Source organism: Nothobranchius furzeri, chromosome 13 (assembly GCF_043380555.1).
Source record: "Nothobranchius furzeri strain GRZ-AD chromosome 13, NfurGRZ-RIMD1, whole genome shotgun sequence".
In the NCBI taxonomy this organism is placed as follows: Eukaryota; Metazoa; Chordata; class Actinopteri; order Cyprinodontiformes; family Nothobranchiidae; genus Nothobranchius; species Nothobranchius furzeri.
In genome coordinates, this window is record NC_091753.1 from 55,659,572 (window position 1) to 55,675,544 (window position 15,973).

At 47.2% G+C, this 15,973-nt stretch overlaps 2 protein-coding genes across 3 annotated transcripts; one reads left to right on the forward strand and one right to left on the reverse strand.

The window, feature by feature from the left end:
- Window positions 1-584: 584 nt before the first annotated feature.
- On the reverse strand, window positions 585-12,214 carry masp1 (MBL associated serine protease 1). Of its 2 annotated transcripts, XM_054742411.2 has the most exons (14): window positions 12,096-12,214; window positions 10,292-10,416; window positions 9,612-9,828; window positions 7,423-7,600; window positions 6,760-6,891; window positions 6,004-6,200; window positions 5,795-5,942; window positions 4,168-4,286; window positions 3,835-3,913; window positions 2,267-2,392; window positions 2,042-2,116; window positions 1,717-1,964; window positions 1,452-1,640; window positions 585-1,225 (listed from the first exon to the last, which is right to left on the reverse strand). In XM_054742411.2, exons 2-14 carry the CDS (start codon window positions 10,294-10,296, stop codon window positions 800-802), a joined length of 2,139 nt encoding a protein of 712 aa, XP_054598386.1. In that variant the 5' UTR covers window positions 10,297-10,416; window positions 12,096-12,214; the 3' UTR covers window positions 585-799. The 2 variants fall into 2 exon arrangements, with proteins under 2 accessions (XP_054598386.1, XP_015806379.2); XM_015950893.3 differs by lacking the exon at window positions 12,096-12,214 and having other exon boundaries at window positions 10,292-11,726.
- A 196-nt stretch (window positions 12,215-12,410) lies between these two features.
- clrn1 (clarin 1) lies at window positions 12,411-15,801 on the forward strand. Its single transcript, XM_015950891.2, has 3 exons — window positions 12,411-12,663; window positions 13,097-13,276; window positions 15,279-15,801. Exons 1-3 carry the CDS (start codon window positions 12,411-12,413, stop codon window positions 15,542-15,544), a joined length of 699 nt encoding a protein of 232 aa, XP_015806377.1. The 3' UTR covers window positions 15,545-15,801.
- The last annotated feature ends 172 nt before the right edge of the window (window positions 15,802-15,973 follow it).

A 15,973-nucleotide genomic window follows, 5' to 3' on the forward strand; every position in this document is an offset into this window, starting at 1 on the left:
TTGGGTGTAGTTGTGTTAGATCAGGGTGTGGTTGGGTTGGGTGTAGTTGTTAGATTAGGGTGTGGTTGGGTGTAGTTGTGTTAGATCAGGGTGTGGTTGGGTTGGGTGTAGTTGTTAGATTAGGGTGTGGTTGGGTGTAGTTGTGTTAGATCAGGGTGTGGTTGGGTTGGGTGTAGTTGTGTTAGATCAGGGTGTGGTTGGGTGTAGTTGTGTTAGATCAGGGTGTGGTTGGGTTGGGTGTAGTTGTTAGATTAGGGTGTGGTTGGGTGTAGTTGTGTTAGATCAGGGTGTGGTTGGGTTGGGTGTAGTTGTTAGATTAGGGTGTGGTAGGGTGTAGTTGTGTTAGATCAGGGTGTGGTAGGGTGTAGTTGTGTTAGATTAGGGTGTGGTTGGGTGTAGTTGTGTTAGATCAGGGTGTGGTTGTGTGTAGTTGTGTTAGATCAGGGTGTGGTTGTGTGTAGTTGTGTTGGATCAGGGTGTGGTTGGGTGTAGTTGTGTTGGATCAGGGTGTGGTTGGGTGTAGTTGTGTTAGATCAGGGTGTGGTTGGGTTGGGTTTGCGTAAAAAAGCTCAGGACGCTTCAGGTGAGACGCTGACTCATCATAACAACACACAACTTCACGCTGAATGTCTGAGTTCAACCTAATCGATGGAGAGATTATAAAAGTATTTCTGAGGCAGAAGGTAGGCACACCTGTTTACAGGTAAATCATACAGAGTAGCAAGCGTAATTCTGCCTCCGGTCGTCACGAAGGTAAAAACAAGTAAAGACAGACAGGTGCGCTGTCCTCAGAGGCTCCTCACCAAGAGGAAATGTGGGTGTGGCTTTTTATCCACCCAATGTATTTCTCCACCCGGGTGTAGACGCCATACACCCTCTGACTCCCACACTCTTCTGGACCCCCCCAGGACACCAGCCCAAACACCACCCACCTCTGCCTCACCTGCATTACAAATGCCCCCCCGCTGTCCCCCAAGCAGGTATCCCGCCCCCCTTGAAAAAAGCCAGCGCAGAACATGTTGTCTGTGATGTTGTAGCTGATGGAGCGTGAGGCGTAGCTCGCCTGGCACTCGTCCTGAGAGACCACAGGCAGCTTCACGTACTGCAGGAGGTCAGAGGTCACTCCGAGGTCAGAGGTCAGGGCGGAGGAGGAAGCATTGGGGTTTGAGATCCCCCACCCTGCTACCAGACCCAGAGAGTTAGGCAGTAGGAATGACAGATCAGCCTGGGAAAAGACAGAGGTCAAAGGTCAGGGGAAAAAGAAACCAGGTGTCCTCAACAACAGTTCTTTTCATTCTGCATCATAAATGTAAACATGTACAAGCAGAACGTAACTGTCGTGTTCTAATTGTCCTCCGTCTTTAAAAAATATATTTTGGGCTAAATCGGCAGGCGGGTGGCGATGCTCATGCTCCACCTGAGGTGACAGGTGTGTTGCTGTTGGGAATCACCTGTTGACCAGTTTGTGGCAGACAGACCGGACGAACCAGCTGGTTAAACACCACCTTCTGGCTCAGCCTCAGCAGGGCGATGTCATTGTTGTAGTTGGTGGGGTGGAAATCCGGATGGAGAAGGATCTGGTCCACTGAGTGGTTGGTAGACAAAGGTTTGTCTCTGAGGCTCTGGAGGCCAACTGACACCTGAAGGACGCAAGCACACCTGATGAGAGGCAAACACAACGTAAACAGAGGAGACACGTTTCCTTCCACCTCTTACCTTTACGTGCTCAGGAGCCACCGGAATGACGGTGCTGTCCCTCCGCTGGGAACGCAGCACGTGGGCAGCTGTCAGGACCCAGAACTCAGACAACAGCGCCCCAGAGCCAAACCAGCGGTCCTCGGGAACCCGAGACAGGTCGTCCACGCTGAGCAGGACCTGCCACGGAAAGAGACCGGGTTCGGCAATCCGACCGCCAACGACCCGCTTCACCTGAGTGGGAAGAGCGCGGGATGGGTGTCCACAAGCTGGAACAATCAGAGAGACAAGACCACGCATAAACGGACAGGTAAACAAGCCAGTAGCCAGACAGGTGGCAGTGTACCTGGCTGACAGCTCGGTAGCTTGGTTTCTCCTTCAGCGTCGACCCATTCACCTGTGTGACCACACCTGAAGGAACCTTCAGCAAAAGCATCCATCAAATTTCTTCATCAGACTTTTTACCAGAAACTCCGTCGGGTCAGTTTTTTTTTTTAGAATGATGAAATGCTGACGGTGCGGCGAAACAGGTACGTTTACGCCTGAGTTCATCAAGCAGAGCAGGCCTTACTGTTCAGCAGGACTCCGTCCTCTCTGCACACATAATGAATGGTCGCTCCTAACCGTGTGCTGTTGTCATGGTTACCGAACACCAAATCCGCCATTTTAACACTCCTGGGCATCCCGCAATCCACCACTGCAACAGAAGAGAGGAATCAACACGTGTGTGTGTGTGTGTGTGTGTGTGTGTGTGTGTGTGTGTGTGTGTGTGTGTGTAGAATGGGTTAGGGTTATGTAGGTGCACCATGAGGGCTTGGATTAACCCTCTAAACCTTCTACCCATTTAGACACGTTTGGACCTCCAGGAGGAAGCAGCAGTAAATCTGATCTATGATGTTATCGCAGGTTGATTACGGCCCTCCTGTAACCAGGCTCTAAACGTGCTGGATAGAAGTCACAGTTTTCAGCCCCAATTCACTCACTAAATATAAATAACTGGTCTTCCAGGCTGTACTGTGAGACCTCTTCAAATGGTCCAGAACTCAGCGGCGCGTCTGGTCTTCAATCAGCCAAAAAGAGCACACGTCACCCCTCTGTTCATTGAGCTCCACCGGCTACCGCTAGCAGCACGCATCAAATTCAAATAGCTAACACTAGCATACGAAGTCCGAGATGGTACGGCTCCCATCTACCTGAAACCTCTTGCAAAGGCTTACGTCTCGGCCCGGCCGCTCCGGTCATCACAGGATCGTCGGCTAGCAGTGCCTACACCACGCTCAGGACAATCCAGACTCTTCTCAAGCATCGTTCCACAAATGTGGAATGACCTTCCTAACACTACCAGAACAGGGGCTTCCTTTTCTATTTTCAAGAAACTCCTGAAGACCCTGCTCTTCAGAGAGCATCTTCTAAACTAGCACCCTCCCTGCACCCGTCCCCCTCTCTACCGTCCACTCCTTGTTCCCTCCTCTCCATGATTGATGTCAAGTTGTTGTTGTTGTTGATGTTAGCCTCAAGGGCAACATGCCGATTATCACTTGTAAGTCGCTTTGGACAAAAGCGTCTGCTAAATACATAAAAGACATACAAATATAAATGTATTTATTTAAATAGAGCTTCAAACCCTGTTCCAGGTCTACTTCTCCAGACGGTCATTAAAATAACTTCTTGGCCTTGGACAAGTCCATCCGTTCTCAATCATGAAACCCACTTCCTGGTAGCTCAGGGATATCTGGGACGTAGGAATATTGGGGGACATAGCTTCCAGATTTCCCTTCCCGTTCCATTATAAGTATTCCGTGTGTATCTTTCTGCCAAACATTCAAGAGCAACTGCCCTCCATACAGTCCATTTTTGTCTTCATCCACGTTTTATTTTGTTCTTCGTTTGTTTTCCAGGTCGAGCTTTCAGCCTGTGATCATCGGCCAAAAACATGCACGCCTCAAAGTGCTATACTCCATTCCACCAGTAGGCGGCACAACATGGAAAATAATTTAGACATCCGGTTTATAACTTTATCATCACATCAATGAAAACAAGTAAACACGTTTGACTCCAACAGCTACAGGTATGGCTCCAGCTCAAACACAAAGCTTTAGATCCTGGATCGGCAGCTCCGGGGTCAGATCCTCGTCTTACTTTGACAGCGAGGAAGATGGCCGCTCCACGACCCATCAGCCCCACACAGCAGCTGGTAATGGTCCAAAAGCTGGCCGTCCTGTACCAGAATAAAAATAACATTACGATTGAGAACACACGCACAGAGCTCCCGGTAAGAGGCAGAACAGAGGGTCACCGGGAGCCTGATGACACCTGGATCAGAACCACAGGTGGAGGTGGTTCTGACCCAATCAGATGCTGACTTATAACTGACCACAGATCAGCCACTATCACCACTTTCAGTCACAAGAGAAGACAGATGTGTGCACACCTGAACAGGTAACTCTGACAAGACCTGAAGGAGGAGCTCACCATAAGCAGGTGGTGCCCAGGTTCACAGCTGATCACAACGTGATCCTTAAAGGAGTATTCTGATTGGACAGGACTCACCACAGCATTGGGCGGAGTCTGAAGGACAGGACACTGACTTCCTGTTCCAACAAAATAAAAGCAGGTCAGGAAAAGGCTTCATGTTCACACCTGTACAAACACATGCACCTGTAGTGGTAACTTTACCTGTACCAGTACCTGTAAAAATACATGTAGCTGTATAATTACCTGTACTTCTAAGTACTTGTACCTGTAACTACCTGTAGCTGTCACTGAATAAGTAATTGTATCTATAGCTGTATAAATACCTGTATCTGTAGTACACAAACCTGTTCCTGTAGCTCTACCTGTATATGTACCTGTATAAGTACTTGTACCTGCAGCTGTGGCTCTACCTGTATAAGTACTTGTACCTGTTCCAGTAGCTCTACCTGTATATGTACCTGTATAAGTACTTGTACCTGCAGCTGTGGCTCTACCTGTATAAGTACTTGTACCTGTTCCAGTAGCTCTACCTGTATATGTACCTGTATAAGTACTTGTACCTGCAGCTGTAGCTCTACCTGTATAAGTACTTGTACCTGTTCCTGTAGCTCTACCTGTATATGTACCTGTATAAGTACTTGTACCTGTTCCTGTAGCTCTACCTGTATATGTACCTGTATAAGTACTTGTACCTGCAGCTGTAGCTCTACCTGTATAAGTACTTGTACCTGCAGCTGTAGCTCTACCTGTATAAGTACTTGTACCTGTTCCTGTAGCTCTACCTGCATATGTACCTGTATAAGTACTTGTACCTGTTCCTGTAGCTCTACCTGTATATGTACCTGTATAAGTACTTGTACCTGCAGCTGTAGCTCTACCTGTATAAGTACTTGTACCTGTTCCTGTAGCTCTACCTGTATATGTACCTGTATAAGTACTTGTACCTGCAGCTGTAGCTCTACCTGTATAAGTACTTGTACCTGTTCCTGTAGCTCTACCTGTATATGTACCTGTATACGTACTTGTACCTGCAGCTGTAGCTCTACCTGTATAAGTACTTGTACCTGTTCCTGTAGCTCTACCTGTATATGTACCTGTATACGTACTTGTACCTGCAGCTGTAGCTCTACCTGTATAAGTACTTGTACCTGTTCCTGTAGCTCTACCTGTATATGTACCTGTATAAGTACTTGTACCTGCAGCTGTAGCTCTATGTATTTGTACCTGTATAGGTACTTGTACCTGTTCCTGTAGCTCTATGTATATGTACCTGTATAAGTACTTGTACCTGCAGCTGTAGCTCTATGTATATGTACCTGTATAGGTACTTGTGCCTGTTCCTGTAGCTCTATGTAAATGTACCTGTATAAGTACTTGTACCTGTTCCTGTAGCTCTATGTATATGTACCTGTATAGGTACTTGTGCCTGTTCCTGTAGCTCTATGTAAATGTACCTGTATAAGTACTTGTACCTGTTCCTGTAGCTCTATGTATATGTACCTGTATAAGTACTTGTACCTGTAGCTATGTCCTCACCAATCTGAGGTTGCGTCTTCTCTAGCAGGTCATGCTGATGACCTCACCTGTTGGTCTACATTAATAGGATGTGTTGGTACACGCCCACCTATAGAAGTGTAGTTGAGCCTCCAGCCGAGGTTTTCTCCCGAGTTGTCGCTGTGAAATCGAACTACGACCACGTTGCTGTCAGTCTGAATGATTCCTGGAGACCGATTTCCGCAGAACGGACCAAATTCACGTCCTCCTGCTTCGATCTGACACACAGAAAGCTGATCAGTTTCTTGCCTAAGTGTGTGCACAGGTGTGTTTGTTCACCTTCACGTAATCATAGGGACAGCTGATGTCTGGGTGGTCTTCCACGTCAAAACGAGCGTCAAACTGGAGGCGGAGTCTGAAACCTTCCTCCAGCTCAATGCGGTACAGGCAGTCGGAGCTCTTGGGGTAAGGAGCAGGGAAATCCACACTGGTGAGAACGCCGGAGCGTTCCCTGAACACATCACTGCTGCATTCCACTGGAAGCGCGCGCGCACACACACACACACACACACACACACACACACACACACACACACACACACACACACACACACACACACACACACACACAGATTTCTGACCTGATGAACTGTGTGTGCTGCCTCCTCCACACTTATCATGTAAATATTTACAACTCATCAGCTGCTGTTATCAGACGGAGCTTAGGCCAGATCCTGAACCTCCGACCATCCTCTGAGAGCAGCTCTCTGCTTTACTGGATCAGGATCCACCAGCACGTGTACGCTTTCATTCGTGTATCGAGCAGACACTTTAATCCAAAGTGACTCACAAATGAAGATGTGACATGTTCTCTGTGATTCTCACATTAGAGGAGGAGAACCGTTAAACGTGTCAAAGGGAACTTTTCATCTTTACTTCTGATTGAAACCTTCGCAGAACAAAACCCAGCCGGACAAAACACCGAAAAACTTCACAAACTTTCCAGACTTTGAACCAAAACCTGAACCTCTGCAGGAGCTCTGCTGACCATAACCGTGACACCAGTTTCACCTGTGAAGGCATCAGCACACTCACCTCTGCAGGTGTGGTTGTCGGCATGCAGCAGGTAACCATAGCGACAGGAGCAGTAGTATCCCCCAATGTAGTTGTGACAGAAATGATCACAGAACTGGATGTTGTGGCTCTGCTCGTCGCATTCGTCCACATCTGCTGGGACAGGACAAAGATTGAGGAGCCGCTTTACTCCGGTTCAGGTTCTACCCGTAGAACGGCGGCAGAACTTTCAGATCTCAGGCTCCTCTCTGGTGGAACAAGCTTCCAGTTTTCATCCACGTGGCAGACACCCCGTCTATTTAGGGTTAGCTTGGGTTATCCTGGCTCATCCCTTTAGATATGCTGCTTTAGGTTCCAGGTTCTCTCCGGTTTAGGAACGTTGACTGGACCTGCCCTGCCGGGTCTCTTTCCTGTTCTGTCAGACCCCTGTTGGTTCTGGTTCCAAACTTCCCAGGATGGCAACCATCCCGTTCCCACACAAGCCAGGTTAACGGTATCAGCTCTACTGACCCGTTCTGAACTGGAATCTTTGCTTTGAGAAAAACTGGTTCACATAAAATTATTTCTATTTCCGCACCGCGAGCATGTTGTCGCCTTCACATGGAAAAGAAACGTTGGTTAGCTCTGGCAGCAGCTGGTCTGTGGGATGTGAGACCAGTCGAGAGTTTTGTGTTGCCGTCTCACCTACAGCGCTGTAGTGAGCCAGAAAACCAGAGTATCGCTCCTCGTCGGAGAAATCGGAGGTGAATCGAACGCTGAGGGAGGTCCTGGGAGACGTGATGACCTGCTGAGCCGGCACTGTCTCCGTGTCGGTTTCCTCCTTCCCACAGAACAACGCTAACAGCTCCCTGTCTGCCTCCACCTACACAACAGCAACACAACGGCAACGCTGGGGGGTCAGTCTTAGAGTAGCTTCAGGTTCATTTTGAGCATCATAAGGTTGCTTCTTTTCTTCCCCTATGCTGTCACCATAGTAACCGATGCTGCAAACCTAACTTGATCCACAGCAGGAACCTTGTGGAGGTTCCTCCAGCCATTTCTCAGTGTTAGTATTGTTTAAAGAGTAAGTCACCCCCTACCAGAGTCTAACTCCACTCCCACTTCATGTTTGAAAAATGCAACTAATGCTGTTGCCTGGAGAAGGAGGAGCTGCTAACAAACACACATCATAATGTGACATCATAATGTACCAGTTTACATCATAGCATACCTCTTAGCCAATAGCGGTTGCAGATTTAAATGAAAATACAGCGCAGAGTTTTTACCTGACGACGGCACATCACTGCCAGTTTTAGGCAGAATATTTAAATTTGAACTAAGATGCACTGAAGTGCCAAATTATTGACAACACGTGTCTGCAGCACGATTAGACACTCGCTTATTCAGTTTATCAGCAAAAAAAAGTTGATTTGGGGGTGACTTGCTCTTTAAATATTTTTTCCACACGCTGGTTTATTATTTCATTTTATTGCAATATTTTAAGGTGTTTACTAATGGGTGCACACATTTAGTAATTTATCTTATACATCGTTTATTTGATCATTAGCTATTTTCATTTGTATTCCGCTGAGATTGGACGAACTGGCAGAGAGAGAGAGAGAGAGAGAGAGAGAGAGAGAGAGAGAGAGAGAGAGAGAGAGAGAGAGAGAGAGAGAGAGAGAGAGAGAGAGAGAGAGAGAGAGATGACACTTCCGGTGTAACTCCAGGCAGGAAGTGGAATATTCCATCTGGCTGCTGGAAGCAGGGGACTTGATCATGAAGAAACCAGAAGTTGTGAAGCTCTAATTGACTTTACCAGATTTTGTTGGGAGGTATTAGTTAAACGTTTTTGTGGTAGTTATACTTTGTTGATTTAGTTTCCTAGGTTTGTTTACTGTTTGTCTTAGTGTGTCCCATCTCTCCCCTCCTCGTTGTCTGTAGGCTAGCCTTTGTGTATAAATTCCCCCGTGTGTCTCAGCTTTGGGACCAGTCTTCTTTGTTACTTTTGGTTAAGGTTATTTTCGTGACCATTTTTTCCTTTGGGCCCGTTTTGTCTTGATTTTTGTTCATTATTTATGGAAATAAATTGAGAATATATTCTTTTTATACCATTGTCCTGGAGTCGTGGATGTAATTTTCACTTTAGAGGGGGGGGGATCTTTACAGGATGATCTAATGGGAAACAGGCTTCAACACAAATGGTTGTTATCCACCTGGTCCTAGAGCTCAACCAGTCTCAGTTTAATATAGCGTAATATTGTTTTTGGATGGTAAAAAGTGCAGGGGTCAAAATTTGACTTTGGAAAAAGTGGGGGGGGACATGTGAACCCCCCCCCCCCAATTACGTCCATGCCTGGAGTTTTACTGCTCGGTCCCTGACAAACCTCACTTATAAAATTAGCTAAAACACAACTCTGACCCTGGTGTAAACACGTTTTGGAGGCGGGGAAACTGGCAGCTCAGCCGCCAAGGTGGCAAAACTCTCACAGTTTTTTCTGGTTGTTGAGGTTCTCTCCTGGGGAGGAACTACTTTCTCTGGCAGATGAATCGTTTGAGGATTTCTCTCAGATGATTGGTGTTTTCTCCCCTCATGTTCTGGTTCTGCTACGGTTTTATTCTGATGGTGTTCATTTAAGTTTTAGAAGCTGAACTCCCGAGAACTATTTGGGATTTATGTTGGACTCGAACGAGAACCCTGAAACCAGATGTGTTTACATCCAGCAGCTTATCTCAGAGGTCAGAGACCAGGAGGACGCCGACTCCCAGAGACACGCTGCACAAGTCTCTAAAACACAACCCACACAGAGCTCCTGATCCAGACCAGAACTCCAGGTCCAATGTTTCCTTTACTCTGTCAAACCGGTTCTGGACTACTCTCTGAGGATGGGTCTTACCTTGACTGAGTCGTACTGGCACTGGTAAGATGGCTCCAGGTCAAAATGACTGAAGTAGAGTTGGATCCGAAATCCATCTGGAACGCTTATGTTCCAGCATCGCTCAGTGTCTCTCGGGTACGGGTCGGGAAAGTTCGGAGACTCCAGTCTTCCATAGAATCCGGACATCAGCTGGGTGCCACGTCTGGGCCAGAACAGCAGCAGGATCACAAAGACCCTGAACAAAAACCACAGAGTCCAATCAGGACTTTTCTGACATGCAGCATCTTTCCAAAAATCCCAACAATGTCTGGACCAGCCCGTGAAACCAGTTTGGTCTTTCATGTTGGACATTTTATCTTTTGCAGTAACTCCAGAACCTTAGTCATCAAACTGTCGGGTCCTCTGGCTGTCCATCTGTCCTGTCAGATGGACAGGGGACAAAAAAAATGCTCTTTTAAGTTCAGTTCATGCAAATTAAATAAAGTTGTATGGTTTAATAATAAATAAGTGTTTTCTCTGGAGAGGGGCCTGGTTCCTCTAGAACCTGAACCAGGTTCCCTGCTTCTATGCAGAATAATGGACCATTTCTAAAGTTCAGCTCTCATAAGTTCTGACCAGCAGTGACGTTCCACAGAAAAGGTCAGAAGCCACCTAATCAAGGATCAATAAGTTCCAAAGAATGAACGGGCGAATCTTACCTCATCCTGATGAACGGAGTTCTGCTGCTCCGGTTCAGTGTGTCCACAGAGAAAGGGGAGTGTGCAAGAGCCGGACATCCGCACGCATAGAGTTCTCTAGCACATATATCTGCACACACAGAGTTCTGTAACACATAGATCCGTACGCATTAGAGTTCTCTAGCACATAGATCTGCACACAAAGAGTTCTGTAACACATATATCTGCACACACAAAGTTCTGTAACACATAGATCTTCACACATAGAGTTCTGCAACACATATATCTGCACACACAGAGTTCTGTAACACATAGATCTGCAAACATAGAGTTCTGTAACACATAGATCTGCACACATAGAGTTCTGCAACACATAGATCTGCACACATAGAGTTCTACAACACATAGATCTGCACACATAGAGTTCTACAACACATATATCTTCACACAGAGTTCTGCACACATAACATTCTGGAGCACATAGATCTGCACACATAGAGTTCTGCACAGGCAGAGTTCTCTAGCACTCATATCTGCACACATATGACGTTTTTTTTCTTTGTTTATTTCATTCAAAATAAAAACAAATAAAACATATAAACAACAAGATATACATAACAAAAATCAAAATCGAACGAAAAGGAGCAGAATGAAGAAAAACATTTTATAATTTCTGCCCCCTTTTCCAGAAGAAATAATCTATTTACATACAATTTCCATTTGTCAGACACACATACAGATTCATTTTAAACTTTTTCCTGTTCTTAATTCCAGTGCGATCATAATCATTGATTTAATTTACATTTTCATTATTTAGTGGTTTGCCAACTCCGGGTCGGGGGAGAGGTCCTTCCTCAAGTGGAGGAGTTTAAGTATCTCGGGGTCTTGTTCACGAGTGAGGGTAGGAGGGATCGGGAGATCGACAGGCGGATTGGTTCGGCGTCTGCAGTGATGCGGACGCTGAGCCGATCTGTCGTGGGGAAGAGGGAGCTGAGCCAGAAAGCCAGGCTCTCGATTTACCGGTCGATCTACGTCCCAATCCTCACCTATGGTCATGAGCTTTGGGTAATGACCGAAAGAACGAGATCGCGGATACAAGCGGCCGAAATGAGTTTCCTCCGTAGGGTGGCCGGGCTCAGCCTTAGAGATAGGGTGAGGAGCTCGGACATTCGGGAGGGACTCGGAGTAGAACCGCTGCTCCTCCGGATCGAAAGGAGTAAGGTGAGGTAGTTTGGGCATCTGGTCAGGATTTCTCCTGGACGCCTCCCCGGGGAGGTGTTTTGGGCATGTCCTGCCGGCAGGAGGCCCCCGGGTCGATCCAGGACACGTTGGAGAGGTTACATCTCCGATCTGATCCGGGAACGCCTTGGGGTCCTGCCGGAGGAGCTGGGGGAGGTGGCCGGGGAGAGGACGGCCTGGAGCTCCCTAGTTGGGATGCTGCCCCCGCGACCCGGACCCGGTTAAGCGGAGGAAGACGACGACGACGACGACAATTTAGTACACTCAATTTGGTACGTTTTTTGAATATATTAAATGACAGATTTTTTAATTTCCATTTTAAGGTTATTCCATAATTTAACACCATTTACAGATATATTCCATTCCTTAATTTTAGTTCTAAATCTAGGGTTTGTAAACACATCAGTTTCTTTCAGCGTGTAATTACTAGTTCTCTTTTCAAATATCCCCTGAATGTTTGTTGGCAGAGTACCTAAAATGGCTTTTTACATGGTTTGTAAGATTTTCCAGTCTTTTAAATCATGAAATATGATTTATATTTAATAAACAATGGGTTTGATGGCTCTCTACATCTGTAGCTACTGACCCGGATGGGCCCACTTGTAGTTGAGTCCCTTTCTGTTGCAGCTTGTGGTTCAGTTCAGGCCCAGTTAGGAGCAGCCTTGTGTTTGTGGGTCATAGACAATAACAACTCCACTGCCCCCCGGTGGTAACTGGACCTCCCGTTGTCATGGAGACGGGGAGCAGCAGAGGAGGAGACATCAGATCTGGTCAGATACCGGACCGTGATCTCTGACAGAACCAGTGGGCCTTTCTCTGGGGAGCTCTTCGGGCTTTTCCGGGCCCAATGGACACCTTTCCTGTCCCCGAACCCACAGTCTGACCCAGATCGTCTTCCATCATGCCGAACCGACAGAAGAAGCTCCTGTTCTCCGCCGCTGGCATCCTCGGCCTCTCCTGCGCTCTGACGGCCGCCGTGGCTTCCGGCCTGCCCTTCTGGCTCCGCGGGGCCATGCTGTGCCGAACCGGAGCCGAACTCGTTAACGCTACCGGTCCTGAGCTGGACAAGTTCCTGGGCGACCTGAGCTACGGTCTGTTTCACGGACAGAGGGTGAAGCAGTGCGGCCTGGGGGGCAGACTGTCCCGGTTCTCATGTGAGTATCCGGTCCCATCGCAGATCCGGACCCGGACCTGGGTCTGCGGCACCAACTTCCTGTTGCTTTGAACAAAGCGCTTGATTAGGGTTCTTATTTAAGTAGAACACACGAGTGCGCGCGGGGGGGGGGGGGGGGTGTAGAGGTGTTCAAGTGTTCTGCTAGCCCCGCCTCCACGGATGTGTCTGATCCAGAAACATTTGCGAGATGGAGACGGTCTGATTGTTGTCAGAACCTCAAAACAATCAGACCATCTGTCACTTCTCACCTGTGCACAGGTAAACCCAGCAATCCAACAGTCCGGCTCCGAGACTGCAGTTCTATAACTGGACAGGTTGTTTGGACATGAGATCTGAACAATCTAAACCAAAATGAACACATGATGTAATTCTGGGACTTTCTCATCCCGTTCTTCTTCTCCTCTACCTCCCAGTCTTCCCAGACCTCCTGAGTGTGATCCCTGCTGGACTCCACGTCATCGTTATATTCTTCTGTGGTATTGTGGTCCTCTTCTCCTCTGTGGCTGCCGGCTTCTTCTTCTTTAACGCCTTTGGACGCCCCTACGAGACGCTGCAAGGCCCCATGGGACTGTACCTGTGGAGCTTCATCTGCTGTGAGCCACTCCCTAAACACCATAACAGTCATTTACCCAGAGACAGAAGAAGGAAGGAGCGGGTTCCGATTCAAAGGGTGAACGGGTTCGGCCAGTCCAGGAGCCACAAGGTCCAGCTGAGCCTGTGTGAACGGGTGAATGACTGGTGTGTTGTAGATCACCTTGGGGGGTTCTAGGACTCTAGAAGGTGCTATAAGTTACATAATGGGTTCATGAGCAAATAAAGAAACTCAGTTTTAGTTCTAACATTTGAACACGGCTCATGTGTTCATACACATGAACAACCCCCCAAGGTGATCTACAACACACCAGTCATTCACCCGTTCACACACTTGCAGTAAGGTCTCTGAGGGGTCTTTAAGTATCTTTAAAGAGCTTCTGAGGTCTGCCTTAGATGACCATTTTAGATGAAGCACCATAGAGTTTATTTTCTGGACCAATCCAATCATCCTGAGCAGTGGCGGATTTAGCAATTTGGGGGCCCAAGGCGAACACAGACATGGGGCCCCCTTGCACTAAATTTTCGACAATCTTATCTTTAATTGAATTTGTGAAACTCTCTTCTGACACGAGTTCTGTTTTTCACTTTTTATTAGTCCTCTTTTTTCCCCCGTTGAGTGCTTTCAATATTTGCTCTGCTTTCTTCTTCCTGTCAGTGCTCCTGTGCTTTTGCTTTTCTTTTTTTTTCTATTTTCCATTTTGGTCTATGTTCTCCCCCCTTTAAACATTTTCCATTGTCTTCCTTTTGATGTTTACGTAGAAAAACGACGTCACTTTTGGAAGAAGAAGAAGAAAGTATCGTTTCTATAGCGCCTCTCAAGATAAAAATCACGAGGCGCTTCACAAAAACAAAAAATGTAAATATATAAAAAAGCATTTAGAAAATGTTTAAAAATATATTTAAAATGAGCAAAAATAGACAATTGTGATTAAAAAATTGTTAAGAAAGAGAGAGAGTGAACAGGAAAGAGGGAAATCAGTGGATCCTGAGGAAGGTGGAATAGGTGGGGAGAGCAGAATAAAGAGAGAGAGGTGAAGAAGGTCATACAAAAGCCAGCTTGAACAAGTGAGTCTTCAGCTGCTTTTTAAAGGAGACCACTGAGTCCACTGGTCTCAGGCTCAGGGAGAGAGAGGTCCAGAGTCTGGGGGCCACAGCAGCAAATAATCTGTCACTTTTGACCTTTAGCCTGGTGCTACACAACCAGTAGGCTTTGATCACTGGACCTCAGGGACCTGCTGGGGGTGTAGGGACTAAGAAGATCACCAATGTAAGATGGTGCTTGTCCATGTAAGGCCCTATAGACCAGAACCAGGATCTAGAAATGAACCCTGAAGTTGACTGGCAGCCAGTGAAGCTGGAGGAGAAGCGGGGTGATGTGGGTGTGTTTGGAGGACTTGGTCAGAAGCCGAGCACAGGCGTTCTGAACCACCTGTAGACGATTCAGGGAGGTTCTGCTCAGACACGTGAAAAGAGCGTTACAGTAGTCTAAGCGTGAGGAGATGAAGGTGTGGAGAACTGTCTCAAGTTCAGAGCGAGACGGAATGGAAGAAGGAAGCGTAGAACAAATAGAAGTGGAAGTGAAGATAAAAACTTTTTTAAAGCAAGCTGCTTCTTTCTCTTAGTGGAGCCACTAGCACGACTCCATTTCTTAATGTTTGGACTACCGCTTCAAGTTTGTTACAAACGCTCCCGCCTCTCATCTTCTTCCTATTTGTGGTCTCGTGGCACTTGGCAAACAACAATTTGGTGCATTACTGCCACCAACTGGATTGGAGTAGAATCACTACCAATCACTTCCTGTTTGTGTATCGGCATCTCAAAGGAATAGTCCATTGTGGCATTAACAGAGGGGTGCCAGCAGTCAGGGCTAGGGGGCCCCCCAACATAAGGGGGCCCCAGGCAGCCACCGACCTATGCCTTATAGTAAAACCACCACTGCTCCTGAGAGGAGATGCCAGATGCTGCTGGACCTTAACGTCACGTTTTCTGCTCATTCTGCAGGTCTGGCCAGCTGCTTGGTGATGATCCTGTTTGCATCTGAAGTGAAGATCCATCACCTTTCTGAGCGCATCTCCAACTTCAGTGAAGAGACCTTCGTCTTCCAGACCTACACAGAAAGCTACGACCGATGCTTCTGGCTCTTCCTCCTCATCTTCTTCCTTCATGGACTCAACGCTGTTCTGATCCGACTGGCCGGAGTCCGGTTTCCCTTTCAGGAGAACAAAGAGGTGGAGCTGAGCGGCGGAGCGGCTGACCTCATGTACTGATCCTCTGTAGCGCCTCAGAGGAAAGCTCTGAAGTGAACCGGATCAGCGCGGTTCTGACACAAATAGTCATCCTGTCTGATTCTCAGAGCAGGACGACAGAATCTGTGATGTTCTTTAGTGTTGACGAGTAGCTAGATCATCAGATCTCAAAGAGATTCAGACAACCACAAACTGACCAGAACAATTTGGGTTAGAACTCTAGAACCTGATGTTTTTACCTTTTATAGAGGAGAAAAATAAACTCTGTTTTTCATCTGCATGTGTCTTGATTCTTAGATCTGCACCCAGCAGGGCTGAAGGTTCTGGTTCGTGTTCCGGACAGGAACCAACGCCGTCCCTGGGATTAGGGTTCTGCTGTGAGATAATCAGATGTAGTTATCGATCCCAACGGGCCCGTTAGGGAGGGGAAACGACGCAGGAGACGTCTCT

Excerpts from the sequence above, each read along its gene's own strand:
- masp1 (XM_054742411.2), bottom strand. Across the intron at positions 7,601-9,611 it reads GCCAGTACGACTCAGTCAAG|GTGGAGGCAGACAGGGAGCT; the intron begins GTAAGACCCATC and ends GCTGTTGTGTAG. Across the intron at positions 2,117-2,266 it reads GGACGGAGTCCTGCTGAACA|GTTCCTTCAGGTGTGGTCAC; the intron begins GTAAGGCCTGCT and ends CTTTTGCTGAAG.
- clrn1 (XM_015950891.2), top strand. The coding sequence starts at position 12,411 with ATGCCGAACCGACAGAAGAAGCTCCTGTTCTCCGCCGCTGGCATCCTC. Across the intron at positions 12,664-13,096 it reads CAGACTGTCCCGGTTCTCAT|TCTTCCCAGACCTCCTGAGT; the intron begins GTGAGTATCCGG and ends TCTACCTCCCAG. Across the intron at positions 13,277-15,278 it reads CCTGTGGAGCTTCATCTGCT|GTCTGGCCAGCTGCTTGGTG; the intron begins GTGAGCCACTCC and ends CTCATTCTGCAG.